General features: G+C 53.5%; 1 protein-coding gene across 3 annotated transcripts in view; it reads right to left on the bottom strand.

Moving 5' to 3' along the window:
- The window catches only part of SLC43A2 (solute carrier family 43 member 2), a 58,680-nt gene extending 44,288 nt beyond the window's left edge, over nt 1-14,392 (bottom strand). For 2 of the 3 annotated variants that reach the window (XM_069089676.1, XM_069089679.1), the window contains exons 1-2: nt 13,761-13,885; nt 13,074-13,285 (exon numbers count right to left, since the gene is read on the bottom strand). In XM_069089676.1, coding sequence (XP_068945777.1) covers nt 13,074-13,233 — 160 coding nt within the window. In that variant the 5' untranslated portion in view covers nt 13,234-13,285; nt 13,761-13,885. Of the gene's footprint in view, nt 1-13,073; nt 13,286-13,760; nt 13,886-14,283 lie in introns of those variants that run through there. The other variant, XM_069089678.1, reaches the window with a different exon arrangement.
- Between the last annotated feature and the right edge of the window lie 2,014 nt (nt 14,393-16,406).

Raw genomic sequence — 16,406 nt, 5'->3', positions numbered from 1 at the left:
TTCTCATCTGGGCATCTCAGTCTTTCTTCTGTTCTCCTCTCTGAATGTGTATGGTTTGGTTTTTTTTTTTTAAGATGACCCAATGACTCATTTTTTTGTTTTGTTTTGCTTTTTGGAGGGGGGAAGGCATGGAAATTGAGGTTAAGTGACTTGCCCAAGGTCACACAGCTATTAAGTGTTAAGTGTCTGGGGCCCAAAGTGAAGTCAGGTCCTAGGAGAGGAGAGGAGAGGAGAGGAGAGGGGAGGGGAGGAGAGGGGAGGGGTGTAGTGGGATAGGAGGGGGGACAGAAAGAGGAGAGGGAGGGAGGGGGAGAGGAAAGGGAAGAGGGAGAAAGGGGGGAGAGAAGGAGGGAGGGGTAGGGATGAAGGAGAGAGGGGGAGAGGGAGGGAGGAAGGGGACAAAGAGAGACAGAGAGAAAGAACCCAAACTATAGCTTGTGTTAACTGGAAGGGCCCTTCAGGACATTCTAAACTTGAGCAGGAAGGAGCCTTCCAGGCCATCTAAGGAAACGAGGCCTTCCAGAGGTTTGGGGATCTGCCCAAGGTCACAAGGGGAGTGAATGACAAGAGGCAGCATTTGGCTGTCAACAGAAATTAGTCCGGCCCCTCCTCCCCCCTCCCCCTTTTCCCCTGTTTAGTAAATAAACGTTATTGAGGTCTCTTGTTTTTATATCACCTGCTTATCCTAAGATCTTCCCCTCCTCCAGCCCAGAGAGCTGTCCCTTGTAACAAGGAACAAGAGAGAGAAGGCTCCGGAGGGGCCCAGAAAGCTGTGTTCAAGTGTTTAAGGAGAGCTGGGAGGCAGGGAGGGGTCTGCTGCCATCTGCTTGCCCTCCCAGGACACAGTTAGGTGGGTGGGACTGGCAGGGAGGCCAGTTTCTGCTGTGTATGTTCCTAAGCCTCTGGCTCAGGAGCTGGAAGGGGCCTCAGGGGCCTCAGAGGCCTCTAGTGCTCCAGGAAGGGGAAGAGACTGATCCAAGGCCATGCTGTTCCTCTGCCTTCTCATCCCTAGGCCTCTGCTCCTAGCCCAGCTCACCTGGCAGGTCCACCCTGTACAGCCACCTTGTCAGCCCTGGGACTGTAAGGGGGGCCTGCCTCCTTCCTGTCAGTGCCAGCATGGCTGTCCTGGTGCACAGGAAGAGCTCTGGCTTAAAAAATGTCTGTCATAATAGATTAGAGCAGGAGTTCTTATCCTGGAGTCTATGGAGAGGTTTCAGGGGGTCCCTGAATTGTTTTCGTTTTTTTATTTTGTTTAAGAACATATGTAAAGGGATCCTGAGACCCAAAAGTTTGAGAACCTTTGTCTAGAGGATAGTCAGCCAAGGCAGAGTATGACACGGCCTGCCAGGCCTAGACTAGATGTGACTATTCAGAGAACGATGGGGCCCCGGCGGTTTGGTCACCAGTTGGGACGAGGAGAACCAGAGAAAGGAAGAAAACTTAGATTTCTTTCCGTTAGCCTTGATGCTGGCTCCCTGTCTCAGCTCTGGGAATTCTGTCTGTTGCAAACCCTTCTTGGCTCTCCCCTCAAACAACAAACCCTATTTTCTTTCTTCTCTGATAGATGCCTGGGCTGGGCTGCTTCTCTCCTATCTGGTTAATTGTTTATCTTCATTAATTAGCATCTCTTGCTCACACTCCTTGCACGTAATCTGTGGGCCCAGATATCATGGGACCTGTCCCTAGGCTGGTGTCTTGCCTTGTGCCTGCTATCTCTGAGGCCTAAGCTGACACCGGCACCGGAACCGCACCAATATAGTTTAATTAACCAGAGATTGGCAGAGCCTGGACTCCCCTCCTCCTTCCATGCTGGCAGCTTCTGTTCAGGCATTTCTCAGCAGGGATCTTTTGAGGTTCTAGTTTTTCCAAAGGCTTGGTCCCCACCTGGATACAGTAAAAGGAGGCAGCTCCAGCTGCCTTAGCTTAAGAACCTTTTACTGCCCTTCCCTGACTATCAGGGAATCACAAATCAGATGTGAAGCACAAACCTCCCCACCTTCCCTCAAGGTGCTGAATTTGACATCTGTGGCCAATGCAGGAATCTATCTCCCCTCCTCTCCCCTCCTCTCCCCTCCCCTCCCCTCCCGCAGTGGCAGGACCACAAGAACAGAAAGCAGAGGAGCCCGCTGTTTCTTCCTGGTTGGACAGGGCCTGGCCTGCTGGCTGCCAGAGCACTCCAGACAGCATCCTAGGACACTGGCATTTTTCAGCACAGACTCTGCTGCTCCAACCAGGTGGTGGGTGATGAGGGGAAGGAGGGGGAGCCAGAGGTGCCAATCACTGAGTGCAGGCAGAGGTGGTACCCAGTGGGCTGCCCCTTTATCTTCTCAGACAGGCACAGCAGTGGGCCCACAGCTGGGGAAGGGCTCCCCAGGCTGGTGAGAAACCTCACCAATCTGCATTATGAGGACCTCTTGAAAGAACTGAAGGAATCTGACCTGGAACAGATTTAGGAGGGGATATGACAGTGGTGTTCAAGTGATTAAGCTGCTAGTGCCCCAAGAGGAAGCTGGTTTGTTCTGCTTGGTCTCCAAGAATGACAGATAAAGACAGATTTCCATTCCTAACAGCTCACTACCTGTCATCTTGGACATGTCACTCAATGTCCCTATGCCCAGTTCTCGAGGGGGCCTCTATAGTCCCTGCTGGCTCAAGCCTCCATCATGAATTCAAAGCTGCAAAGGACCTCAAGAGGCCCACCGCGTCCAATTCTCTCATACTACAGATGTAGAAACTGAGGCGAGGGAGGGGCAGTGACTGGTCAGGGTACCAGAGATGGCAAATGTCAGCAGCAGGATGTGAACCCTGCTCCTTTGACTCAGACTCAGTGCATGGTGATGCCTCCTAATGACTCCCTATCAAACAGAAGACTGGGAATTGCTTGGCAGATTCTCTGTCAGTAGAGGTCTTCAGACAAAAGGTCATGGGCTTTAGAGCTGGAGGGGATCTCAGAGGTCTCTGAGGCCAATCCCTTTTATACATGAAGAAAGCAAGGCTGAGATAGAGACATAGACGTCTAGTGATTTGCCAAGGGTCACATAGCCAACAGGTGTCTTCTGAGGTAGCACTGGAACTCGAGGCCCAGCACCGTGCCAACCAGCTGCCTCGGATCCCAGGACCACCTGCAGGATGTGCTGGAAAGCGGAATCTTGCCTGGGGGGCCATCACTACATGACCAAGGGAGTCCCTTTTAGGCCTCCAGGGAGGCAGAAAGCACCATTTCACTCCCGAGGCAGCTCATTTCACTAACTATTAGGACACTACTCAGAGGGATCATGGCAGGGTGAGAAGAGTGAGAGGCCCAGAGTCAGAGACCCTGGATTCAAATCCTACCAATGACATCTGAAGCTATGTGACCTGGGCAAGTCAATTCGCCTCCAATCCACCTGGAGATGGGGGAGGCTGGATAGGGCTTCACCTGCTGGTGTTAAGCACAAGGGAAGCAGGGAGTGCTATCACATGCCTAGAAATCCACACCTTCTGTTGGCAGCAAACAAGGTAAAATCATCATGAATAAGAATGCTGCAACAGCACACCGCCCACTGTGCCATCCCACCCTGGGCTTGTGGTTGGGTACCAGAAAACCAGAGATAAGGCCACAAGATGTGCCTCCCCTGAGAAAGTCCCCTCTGCCTTCTCACAGCCAGCACATCCTCTCCTTGCAGCTCCACTGGCTGTCCCATTCCAGGAAAGGGGAAACAGAGAGAGGACTGGTAGAACCAGGGCGAGGGAAAAGCAGAAACAGGGCTGTTTACCCTCGGCCCCAGTGGAGGGAGGAGGAAACAATGCAACGCTCTGTTCAAATGAACTTCACCATAGCAGAGTCAAAGAAAGCATGTCTGTGCCAGATGCAACAGCCATCCCCAGCTAAGGAAGGAGCGATGCCGCCTGGGCTCCTCTGGGGAAGCCCTGCTCCCATTCAGAGAGGCTCCAAGGGGTGCAAACCCAAGACAGACATCACACAGCCTGAGCTTCACCCAGCCCTGGGCACTAGTGCTTGTTGTTCCCATTTTACAGATGAGGGAAACTGAGGCTTGGGGCTTCAGTGACTTGCTCAGGGTCACACAGCTAAGCAGTGTTTTAAGGAGTGATACTAACCCAGGCAGTGAGGCACAGTGAAGAGAGGGCTGGACATGGCCTATGGTGAAAATCCTCCCTCACACACTGATCAGCTGTGGGACCACAGGCGAGTTAGGCTCACCTATCAATTAGGGGACTACTATGCACTAGACATTGGAGATCAGAGTACAAAAAATGAAGTGATCCCTACGTCCTAGGTACCTCCATTCTGATGTAAAATGGGGAGGAGGTTTGCCTCTAAGCTCCCAAGGCAGTCGCTGTACCCACCACATCACTGGACCTCCAGTGATTCCCAACAGATCCCACCGAATGAGAAAGCAATGACAAAACAGTCAGTGCCTCTGGGATTACTTGGGAAGTCCTTGGAACAAAGGAGGCCCTTTGATTAGCCCTGCGCCTGGCTTCCACACAGCTCCTTCCCCACCCCCACCCCCATGGGATGCCAGGCTCCCAGAATATATTGCTGACTGGGCTCAACCTGGATGATCCCACCCCACGCTCTCCTGCCACTCTCTGAAATCCTCGGTCCATCCTATCCGGCAACAGGAAACCTCTCAGTTCACCAAAGGAGATGTGGGGGAGAGGTCAGTCTCAGACATAGAACAAACCAGAGAAATAAAGGGTGGTCCCATATCCAGACAGGGCCTCAGCACTCTCACATAGCTGTGTGTAAATACAGCCTCCCTTCTTGTCTTGTCTAAGGATAAAGTGCCCAGAACAGGGATGGGAAAGTGGCTGTAAATATCCCCACTGTTTGGGGGCAAGAATGATCCCTTGACACTGCTCAGCATGAAGGGGGATGTCACAAGGCCAGCCACAAGGTCCCTGGAAACCAACACTAACCAGACAGAATCTTTCTGGGACGTGGAAAACAAGGAGAAGCCAGCTGATGGGGGGAGGGGTCTGATTGGGTTATGGAGAGTGAAAGCTGGCAGAGAGAGTAAGGGGGAAAGGCAGAACTAGCAAGGGTTTGCTGGGTAATAAGGAGATGTCGCTTGCCCAGAAGAGTGGCAGATCTCACTCTGGGCAATGTGCCCACATCATCCATGCAGCTGGTTCCATCCCAGGGATGGGGAACCCACCCCTTGGTCTAGGGCAGCCACACAAGCTGAGCCAGCCAGGACTCAGTTTCCCCCGTTTGAAGTTCTAGGGGAACAGCAGGAGCAGGAGGCGAGGGGCTCATGGAAGAGAAGGGGCCTGGCTCTCTGAGATCCAGGCCAATAGTGACCTCTTTGGAGAAGAGAGAGGCAGGGGAAGGAAGGCAAAGGGACAGCACAATGGCTTCAGGGCTGGCCTTAGCCTCTGCCTGGGTGACCCTGGGCAAGTCACTTCCCTGGCTCGTACCCCAGGCACCTAAAAGAGCTCTTAACCTAGGTTTTGAGAACTTCTTTTTGTTTGTTACTCTGTCAATCTCTGCATTTCAATAACTGCTTTCTTTTGTAATCTTAGGTATTTTATTTTATGTATCAAAAGACATTATTCAGGGGCGGCCAGGTAGCACAGCGAGTAAGAGCACCGGCTCCAGTGTCAGGATGACCTGGAGATCGAATCCCAGGCTCAGACACTTAGCACCCACCCAGAAACACCTGGCCGTGTAACCTTGAGCAAGTTACTTAACCCCAATTGCTTAGGGGCGGCCAGGTGGCGCAGCAAGTAAGAGCACCGGCTCCCAGTGTCAGGATGACCTGGGGATCAAATCTGGGCTCAGATACTTAGCACCACACCCAGAAATAATAACTGGCCATGTAACCTTGATCAAGTTACTTAACCCCGATTGCTTAAAAAAAAAAAAGACATTATTCTGAAAAGAAAGGGTCTAAAGGTTCCACTGGACGGCCAAGGGGCCACGGGTACTCAAGAGTGGCCAATCTGCACTGGCCCAGGGAGTTTCATCACCCACAGTTCCTGCTCTAATGAATTCACCAAATAAGCCAACTCAGTCACCCTGGCAGCTACTTCTGGTGGATTTCTCCGCCCCCCCCCCCATAAAATAAAAAGATAAAATATGTGACACGTGGTCATGTAAACTACAGCAAAAGTGAAAGGGTCCCTAGGTCCTCTGGCCTAGGAGTATGGGAGGGGACCATAAAAGGAGAGTGCCCCAAAACATTACACTGCAAAGTCTGGAGATTCCAACCGAAGGCAAAGGGAGAAAGGGTGAGGGCCTTAGAGCTCCCAGCATCCCCTGGGCAGCCCCCTGTGACCTAGGTGACCTAGCCTGGGCCATCGCCAGCATGCACAAGTCACTAGGGTGCCCCAGACAAGCGGCTCCCCACTGTATCTCTTCCAAGGCCTCGGCCAATCACCCCTGACGCGGAGGCATCACTGCAGAATGCACACTCTGTTCACTGGTGTGCAGGAGATATCACTTATCAAAAAGTAAATACCTAGGTGGCTGGGCAGCGGGAACATCCCGGCATCAAATAGATCCGCGTTTACGAGAATACAGAAACAAGTTTTCTGTTGCATGTCCCTGCCTGTCGTGTCCTAGGCAACCTTGGGATCTGAGGTCTTAGCCTTCTCTCCCTGCTTTACAGACGGACCAGACCTCTCTCTATTCTTCCTCCTCCTCCTTCTTCTCTGCTGTCTCTTTCTCCCTCCCTCTCTGTGTCTCTCCTCTCCCTCCCTCTCTCACCTTCCCTTTCTCCTTCTCCTTTCCCTTCTCTTCCCTCTCTCCTGTTATTTCTCTATTTATCCCAGTCCTTCTCTGTCTTTGTCTCCTTTGTTCTCTCTCTCTCCCTACCACTCCCCCAAGAACATCGGAAGACCTCAGAGGATGTGGGTTTGAGCCCCAGCTCTGCCGTTCACCAGCTCTGTGGCCTTGGGCACCTTTCAGAGTCTTCGGTTTCCTCCTCTATAAATGAACATCACAAAATGCCATGCTCTCTGCCTGGGAGGCTGCTTAGTGCAGCAGAGAGAAGGCTGGCCTCGGAGCCAGGCCGCCCTGGGTTCTAGTCTTACTTCAGAACCAGTCTGCCTGTGTGTGCCTAGGCAAGGTGCTCACTTTCTCAGCCTCCCTGGCAGTCACTCCCTAGGGCTCTAGATTGAAGAGTAGGGGAAGCCCTGCTTTGGGAGATGGCACTTCCTCCCTAGGAGTTTCCCAGGCCAACAAAATCACAGGCCTGACTCCCACCCCCCAACCCCCACCAAGAATATTAAGGACTGAAGATGAAGGGAGAATGAGTAACTCCTAGGATCACAGGTTTAGAACTGGAAGAAGCCTTATTTTCTTTCTTTCTTTTTCCAATGAACAAGTCCTCATCCCAGTCCCCCTCCTCCCAACACACATACACTCCCCATCCCAATAAAACAATAAAAAAGAAAAAAAAAAACCCACTCCTAACAACTCTGCCCAGTCAGTGGAAACCTATTCCACCAAGGGCCCAGCCTGTATCCGGCCCCAGCCAGGGTCTCATTGTGCCGTTTGGGCCTGCCCTGCTTTCTCCCCAGGCCTCTGGGACCACAGGTGGTCCCAGTATCGCTCAGGGTCCTTAGATCTTTCTAAGGTGCTTTTTTCTACGAGGCTGCTATTATTGTATATATTGTTCTGGTCCTGCTTCTGTTCCTAGAGGTCTGCCCAGTTTGAGGACTGTCCAGCTTTCAACATCTTATGGGACAATAATATTCCTGACACTCATAAATCAGCATTTGTTTGGCCACCAACACCCTCACTTTACACCTGAGGAAACAGAAGCCTCCCTCCCCCCATGAATAAAGGAGTCACCCAAGGTCACAATGGTGGTAAGTGGCAGAGTCGGGATCTGACCCACATCCTGTGATTCCAATGGAAGGAGGAAGACTGGGTCAAAGAGCCGTCCTTGAGGTCAGGAAAAGCTGGGTTCCTTGAACCTGGATTCCCCAACCCTGGCCCATCTGGACTGTGTGACCCTGGGCAAGTCAATTCCCCTCCTAAGTGCCTTTGGGCAACTCTAAGACCATAGATGTCAGAGAAGGTGCCAGTCTGCAGTGACTGGCAGAGGGAATTTTCTCTCCCAAGGGTTCCCTCTAACAATGAAATCAAATAATGAGGTATCTGACAGAGTTTTGAGGATGAAAATGCTTTGTAAATGTTCAAGTGTGACTCTGTACATATCTCATCTCCTCCCCTAGACAATAATAAGCTCTTAGTGGCATGTATCAAGTTTTATACAACTCTGTCTCTGCTGCAACCACAACCACAACCCAGGCTATGCCTTGTGCCCTGGAGAATGGCCCATTTGAACCATGGGCCTCCTCAAACTGCATTCCAGGAGACTGGGCCCTAGAGCACAAGAGACTAGGACAAGGAAGAAGCCAAGGCAGCCTAGGCTGTAGGGAAAAGGACAAATCCGTGTGGAAACAACATTCCGCCTGGCCGAGGTCCCACGATGGTGTTCTGCCAAGGCTACATCAGAGCAAAGGGAGTTGGAGCCACCAGAGAGTCTGGTGTCTGATGGAGACCATGACATCACAGACACATGCCGGCTTCTTGGGTCCTCCGATTCTGCCTTTTCCCTCTCAAGTCCCAGGAAGAAGGGGTTATAGATTTAAAGGCAGAAGGAACCTTAAAGGCTAGGTGGTCTAGGGGATAGGCTCTTAACTTGGAGTCAGCAAGACCCCAGTTCAAATCCTGCCTCCATCATTTACTAGCTAGTCTTGATTCTAGACACATCACTTAACCTCTGAAACCTACATGGGTGAAATGGGAATAATAACACCCCCTCCCTTAGAGGATCAAATGAGCTAGTAATTGCAGAGCCCTTTGTAAATCTCAAAGCCTTACATAATTCTAGATGTGATCTGATTCAAACCCCTTGTTTTCTAGATGAAGGATCAGAGGCTCAGAGAGGTTCCATAACTTAACCAAAGTCACTTAATGAAGCAAGCTGCAAAACCAGGATTTGAACCCAGGGTTTCTGACCCTTTCTACTGAACCACCAAGGTCCCTTGACACTCACTAGCTGTGTATAACTGGGGAAGGGATGGGCTAGCTGGCCTCTGCTGTCCCTGCCAGGGGACTGACCCTGCCTTGCAGCCACCACACCGAGGCCTTCCAAGTGGAAGATCCAAAACAAAACCAAAGTTCAGCCTGACTCTGGCCCCCACCGATGCCTGGCCAGGCTCTGAGGATCTTTCAGAGAAGGAGAAAAGGCTTAACAGGCTCAGGCTGACTGTCTCCAATCTGGGCTTCAGAGAAAAACAACAGAAAGTTAACCAATTTGCATTTTGCCCCTTGTAAACTGGCTCCTACATTACAGCTTTCTTTGCGAGCCAATCCTCCAGGGGCAGCTAAAGTTCTCCATCTAATTGCCTCTTCATCACTGCCAAGTTTGAAGACTTTAAACCTATTCAACAAAAGATCTGAACCATAAATCTCCCCAACTTAGTCAGAGCCCTGCCATGACTTCTGGTCCTGAAAGCAACAGGTCAGAGCAATCTCCCAGAAGTGCTGATAAGGAAGGCCAAGCCAGATAAACCACCCTCACTCAGCAGGAATTCCAGAAGAAGATGCTGCATCAACAGGTTAAGGGCCCAGAATCAGCAAAACCAAAATTCACATGGGAGCAAAGGGCTCCCAAGGAGCTTTGTAAATGTTCTGAAGACGAGAAAAGCAGCTCGTGCCTGGGGACCTCAGAGGCCTATCACCAGCTATTCTGTCCAGCATGAGAACACCCTTTCATCTCAATTCAACTCAACCGATTCAACTTCACCAGCATTTACTTGTACCTACTGTGTGCTAGGCACAGAGACAAAACAAATACATCAGTCCCTGGCCTAAAGAAACTTAGAGTCTACAGGAATTCCCAATGAAGAAGGGTCCCCAATTAAACAGAAGAAAACTTTAAAATGGACACAGAGGCAAACACATACAAAGAAGAACCTCTGCTCTAGGGTGTCGCTAAAAAGAACCTGCCTGACTTATGTGGTCTCAGTGGGGGTGGGGTAGGAAATCAACCAGGCCTGACCACAGCCTTGTTGACTGGACTAGACAAAAGTTAGTATTGCCATTTGGTGCTTAAAAAACATCACTACTATCACCCAAACTTGGTAGTCTAAGGCCTCAAACCCAATGACAAAGGAGGTAGCCAATCCAGGTGTGAGGGGTTAGGAAAGAGAAAAGAAAGAAGTCAGGGAAAAGAATTTGCCAACTGACATGGTCCTTTCAGAGTAGTCATTAATCTCGCAACATCTCCCAGACTTAGCAGAAACCACCTGTCCAGAGAACAAGGTCTGCCTCTCCCATCACCCAAGATTTCTGCTGATGAGGGCAAAGCCCAGCCAAGAGTCCTTAGGCTGTTAGGAAATGTTTTTGAGCAGCTGAAGGTCAAGGGTTATGAGTGATATACTCTCTGGGCTTTTCCAGGTATTCACCCCCCTCCCCCCAGGCACTTTTCTGCCCTGGGCCTCTTAAACGGGGCTTCCTCAATGAACCAGAGACTCCAGCCCTCCTAGGGGACAGTGGGAGAACTGGGTGCTGGTTGCCCCCAGAAGCCTGCCTGCCTTGTTTTCTCCTCACTCAAGCTAAGGACTCCAAGAACACATTGGCAGAAGGGGAAATCAGGTGTAAACCCCTGAAGAATGCAGTGCTTAGTGGAGGCCTCCGGAAGATACACCTATCATCTAAATAGCCAGTTTCAGACACGCTGGGGTGTGGCTGAGATGGGGGGGGGGGGGGGGGGGATAGATCATCTCTTTTCTAAATTTTCTATCCACAGCAAGTGAGAGGATTTGGTTTCCCAGAGTACCCTAGGGAAGTTATGACCATCAACATTATCTCAGACTCCTGGCCTGAAGTGAACAGACCAACTACCCAGGTTCTAGTCCCAGGCCTACCCACCACCAACTAGCTGTGTGATCTTGGTCAAATCCCATTTTTCTCTGGGCCCATTTCCTCCTCCAAAAAATGAGGGTAGGCCTTTGAAGTCCAGTCAAGTCTGTGACCTTGGGATCCCAAGCTATGACAAAGAATTTAGCCAAAATTATGAAAAAACCAAACCAAGAAATGGATATTGAGACCTTACAGGCCAACGGTCATCTTTTTGAAGCTCCAAATCCCAACAAGTGGTCTGGGTCAAAGGGCATTCTTTTGGGGGGGGGAGGGGTTCCATTGGTGTGGCTGGTGACTTTCTAGAGGGAACTCCTTCAGCCACACTTTCACTGGGATTTAGTCTCAGAGGGTTGTTTAGAGCACTAGGGACTAAGTGACTTTCCCAAGGTTACCCAGCAAGGCTGGAACTCTGGTGTTTTCCGACCTTGAGAATGGTTCCCTTTGCAGAATCTCCTTAAACGATCACTTTCCTCCCTTGAAATTTGGCCAGTCCTAGCAGACTACCTACAGGATATTCTCCCCAATTTTGATAATCACACAGTAGCCAATATTTTGTCATTGTCATTCAGTCACGTCTAACTCTTCCTGACCCCATCTGGGTTTTTCTTGGCAAAGATACTGGAGTGGTTTACCATTTCCTTCTTCACCTCATTTTTGCAGATGAGGAAACTGAGGTAAACAGGGTTAAATGACTTGCCCAGGGTCACATAGCTAGTAAATATCTGAGGCTGGATTTGAATTCAGGTCTTCCTGACTCCAAGTCTGGTGCTCTATCTCCTGTGTTACTGAGCTGCCCAGCTAATATTTTACATAGGGCTTTACATGAGGCCCTTTAGAGTCCTTACCAATATGATCTTCACAACAAACCCACGTCGTAAGCACTGCTAGTATTCTTCTCATCGTTTCACAGACAAAGAAACGGGGTCAGAGAAGTGAATTGGCTTCTCAAGGGTACAGCCAGTGAGGACCGCCTCTCTGGAAGTAAGCAGCCCACCTGGGATTCTCCAAGGCAAAGGAGGCCTCAGAATATCAAAGCGGGAGGGCTCTTAGAGACCCAATCTAATTCCCCCCTCCATCACAATCCACAAACAAAGCAGCAGCTCCGGGCATTACAAGATCTCTTTAAGGAGGAAATAGCCTTTGAACATCACAAAGCCACTAGACTGCGGCAGCAAAGTTTTCAAACCCACCTTCAAATGCCCTTAAGGAACTTCCATTTGGAGACCTTTCCCAGGGGGCCAAAGTCCAGCTCCCAGACTGGAAGCTTCCCTAGGGCAGGGGGTCTGTCTGGTCAGATCTCTGTATCTCCACCCAGCTTAGACAGAGCAGGAGTTTAACAATGTCAAATGACAACAAACCAGGCTTAGGAACCACAACTTCCTCTCAACATCTCTCACAGGCTTGTCACTGCCTGAAGAGACTCTGGGCTCCTCTGAGCGACCATCAGAGACCGGTTGAGCACCTGCTGTGTGCTAAGGGCAGCCATGACCCGTTCACAGAGAGATTCTGGAGTCAGCAGACCCGATCCTTGGCGGGGAGGGGGAGGGGGTCTTGCTCACATAAGTCTCTTAGATTTAGTGCTGGAAGAGACTTGAGAGACTGCATGACCCCAGACTTGGAGCCAACGGGCACTGGGAGGTCTTCCACATCTAACTCCTTCTTTGGAAGAGGAAGAAACAGATTTCTGAGAAAGGCAGTAAGAGACAGAAGGTCAGGACTGGAACCCAGGTCCCCAGATTCCAAATCTGAGCTTCTTTCCACTACATCTCTGGACCTTAATTTGCTCATCTAGAAAATGGAGACAGCAAGGCTTACACCTTCTTAGTATACAGATGCCTCCCACCCACATCGCTCAGACTGAGACTGCTTTGTGGCCTACCCTCTGTGGGTCTCACTCTCCTCCTCTGTGCAATGGGGTAGTAATGCCTATATCCCAAACCTTTTACAGCCAGCAATTGAGAGGATGTACAGGTAGGTTTTTCAAAGCAGGGAGACAAGTCTAAATGATCCTATAGCCGGCACTGTGGGGGTGGATACTGAGATTACAGAAATACAGACTTCCCTGCAAGCCTCTGAGTGGTGGGAAGAACAGGATAAGCCCGCCCTAGCCGGGCTCGATGATATCACCCCATTTCAGAGCGTACCCAGAAGCCCCAGACCCCCTCCCCCGCCCGGCACTGCTTACCTGGCTTTGTACACAGATAGGAGTAGAAGCCCTCCGACTTGAGCATGATGAGCAGGGACCCCCAGCCCAGGAGCACAGCGGAGAAAAGGAGATTTTCCACCACTGCCGTGCAGGCCATCCACCATCGCCTCCGGTGGGCAGTGGCCAGAGTAGGGGCCATGGCTCAGGGCGGGTGGGTGAGCGGACAGCCCGGAGCGAGCCCGGAGGGCAGCCTGCAAAGAGAAGTCCCCGTCACAACCTGGGCGTTTTGAAGGCAGGCAGCAGTGGGTGGCTGGCGCACCTCCCCCTTCCCCAGCCTCTGCAGCAAAATGCAAACTATGTCACCCCTTCCACCGAGGCTGCTGCAGGTGGGGGAAGGAAGGAGGGTTGAGCAAGAGGCAGGCTCAGCCCCCGGAGAAGCCAGGAAGCCCGGCAGGGAGCTCAGGCCGCTCATCCAGCGCCGGAGCCCGCCGCCAGCTGCAGCATCGCCTCCCACCCCCCCCCCCGTGCCAGTCGGACTGGGGGCTCCCCGACCCTTCATCCCCGAATAATGCATGGGGAAACTGAGGCACGGAGGGGGGAGGAACACAGATTCCGGAGTCCCTGGGTCCGAGTGCCCTGCGAGGGATGGACAGAGCCCCGGAGCTCGCAGGGTGGCAGCCGGACACTGCGCCGGGCTGCAGGGAGGGAAGGGGCCCCCCGACTCACCTGTGCCCGCCGCTGCCCCAGCCCGAAGCAGCGAGCTCGCTCGCCCGCCCGCCCGCTAGCTCGCACACAGACCCTGCTCTGGAAGGGCTGCTTCTTTAACCACAGAATCAGCACCGGGAGCTGCGGGACGGCCCGCCTCCCCGCTCGCCCATTGGCTCGGCGGCCCCGAGGAGCCGCGGCGCCATTGGCGGATCTCTGGGTCGCTAGGTGCTACGGGCACGCGAGCCCCGCATGGGACGGGCGAAGCCGGTTCGAACCGGCGGCGCGAGCCGCCCTCTCTGGCCCCCGCCCTCGGCCCCCCAAGGCTCCAGTCCCGAGGCCTCGAGCCCGGTGTGCTCCCGGTGCCCCGACGTTGGACTCGCGTCCCTTCCCCATCTTCTTCATCACTCCTGCCGGGCCTCCGAGCCCTGCGCTCTGCCCGTCGTTGTGCCCCGCTCCCATCCCCAGACAAACAGGCCTCCTCCTTCTTTCTTTCCCCCCCGGAGCCCCAGGGTTGAAATCCCAGCCCCTCGGCGCCGCTCACCCAGCTCCCACTCGATGTGTGTCGGGCCCGCCCGGAGCCTTTTCTGCCCCCCTTTTATTCCAGCCCTTTTATTCCGACCCCGAGAGGAAAACACTGCCACGCACTGATTGGTCCAGACGGCGCTGGAAACAGGCAGCAACCAATCAGCAGCCGCCCGCCCGGCAGCGAGCACGAGCCGGTTCCGGCCGGACCGAGAGACAAACAAGAGAGCTTCGGGGAGGGGGGAGGGAGAGGACGGAGGCGAGGGGGGGGGGGGCTAAAAAGGGGGGGGGGAAGCTAGCTGCGGGGACCCCGGGATCCTCGCCCCGCCCCGGCCCGGCCCACCCAGTCTGCACTCTCTCCCTCCGCCCTGGCTGGGGCTATGCTTGGGCCACGGCACCCCGCGGGGACCCCTCCGTCCAGTTACACCGCCCGACCCTCCAGATGTGCTCCTCACCCCCCCTTTATAGCCGTGACCCCCAGATGTGCAGCCAGCTGCGGCCCTTTCCTGCCTTGACGCCTAGATGCGCGCCCCTCCCTGTGCTGGCCTGGCCTAACCACCCCGTTATGCCGTCCTGAACCCCGATGTGCCCAGCTGTTTTCCCTCTGCCCCTCTTTACAGCCTTGACTTCCAAATGGCCCCCTCCCCTGCTGTCCTCCCGGCCCCACCCGTCCTGAACCCCTGATGTTGCCCCAGTTTTGTCTCCCGCTCCCATTTATCTCCTTACCCCCACGAGTCACCCCCAGTTGTTTCCACTGCTCCATGACAGCCTTGATCCTCACGCTTTCTTCGCTGACCCCAGCCTCCCCCTCAGTTTCATGATCCCCTCACCTTCCCCCAGCTGTCGTCTCTGCCCCCACTCGCTTATGACACCCGTTCCCGTAGAGGTTATATGTCCTCTCCCGGGGTCAACCTTAGTGTGTCTTCTCTGTTCCCGTTCCTTTATACCGCCCTGACCCCGAGATGTATCCCCTGAATGGTCCCCACTTGTCTTCTCTGACCATATCCTTTCGTGCCACCAGCCCCCCCCTTCCCCAGATTGCCCTCCCCACTGTCCACCTTCTGCCGCCCCTTTATGCTGCCCTGACCCCTGGCTAGGTCCTCCCGTGTGTTCTCCATCCCTACCTCGCCTGCTCCCACCAGCTGTGTGCTCTCCATCTCTCCAAGAACCCTCCCTTCCATGTCTCCCTCCCTCATGATTTCCCCAGCTGTGTTCTCCTTCCTTTGGATCCTCCCTCCCCAGCTATGTCCTTTTGGCCCTGCTATTTGGTCTTTCTTCCCTGGAACCCCCCACACCAATCCTTCAACAGTGTTGAGTCCTCAGGGCTTTTGCCAATATGCCCCCATTCCCCATCCTGTGGGCTACCTCCATAGTACCCCTTCTCTGATATCCCCCCTCCCACCCCATCCCAAACTCAAAGGGCCCAGCTCCTCCTCTTGCCGGTTTCTCTGCAGCCTGAATTTGGTGTGTGTCCCTCCCCTCCCCCCACCACACCCCTGTCTCCCCCTGTCCACCTCCCTCTCTCTGGAGCGCTGTTTCCCAGTCTCTGGGTTCCCCTGGCCCCCAAGGGTGTGTTCCCTCCAGCGCTGTGTGGCTCCTTCCAGGACTTGTCCCGTCCTTCCCCCCCAGGGCCGGGTCCTTGCCCTTCTGGGGCCTAGTTCAAGGTCAGTAGGGTGCTTGAAGCAGACCTCATGTAGGGCAGCCTGGGCTGGTGAGGGCAGCTTCAGCCCCGGGAGCCAGATGGACAGGAGCCTGGCATCCAAGACACTCTGAGTTCAGCTGTGGTACAGAGCAGCTCCACCTTCCACCCAGCTCAGATCCAATCCACTAGCTGGCCCGAAGAAGGATTCTGGGGGTGTCCTGCTCCCCCATCACCTTCTCCGCAGGGGGCCCTGGCCAGGGACCCTCCCTCCTGGGGAACCCTAAACCATCTCCTGGTTTCTTCTGCCTCTGGTCCAGAGGCTCGAGTGCTCCCTCTGCTGGATAGATGGGCACCTCACACTGCTGGCCCCATCCTCCCAAGAGCTAGGGCTGGTGTGGGAGCCTGGGGCTAAGCTGGGGAAACGTCGGGGGCAGAGGCAAAGTCGAGCTTGTGGGAGCAGGCAGCATGGGCTCCTGAGAAGCACCATGGAGCCCCAGGGC

This window comes from Petaurus breviceps, unplaced genomic scaffold, assembly GCF_028583685.1.
Source record: "Petaurus breviceps papuanus isolate PSGF00001 unplaced genomic scaffold, PetGlider_PUasm1.0 186, whole genome shotgun sequence".
NCBI classification, from domain to species: Eukaryota; Metazoa; Chordata; class Mammalia; order Diprotodontia; family Petauridae; genus Petaurus; species Petaurus breviceps.
This window is presented reverse-complemented; position numbering and strand designations above follow the sequence as displayed.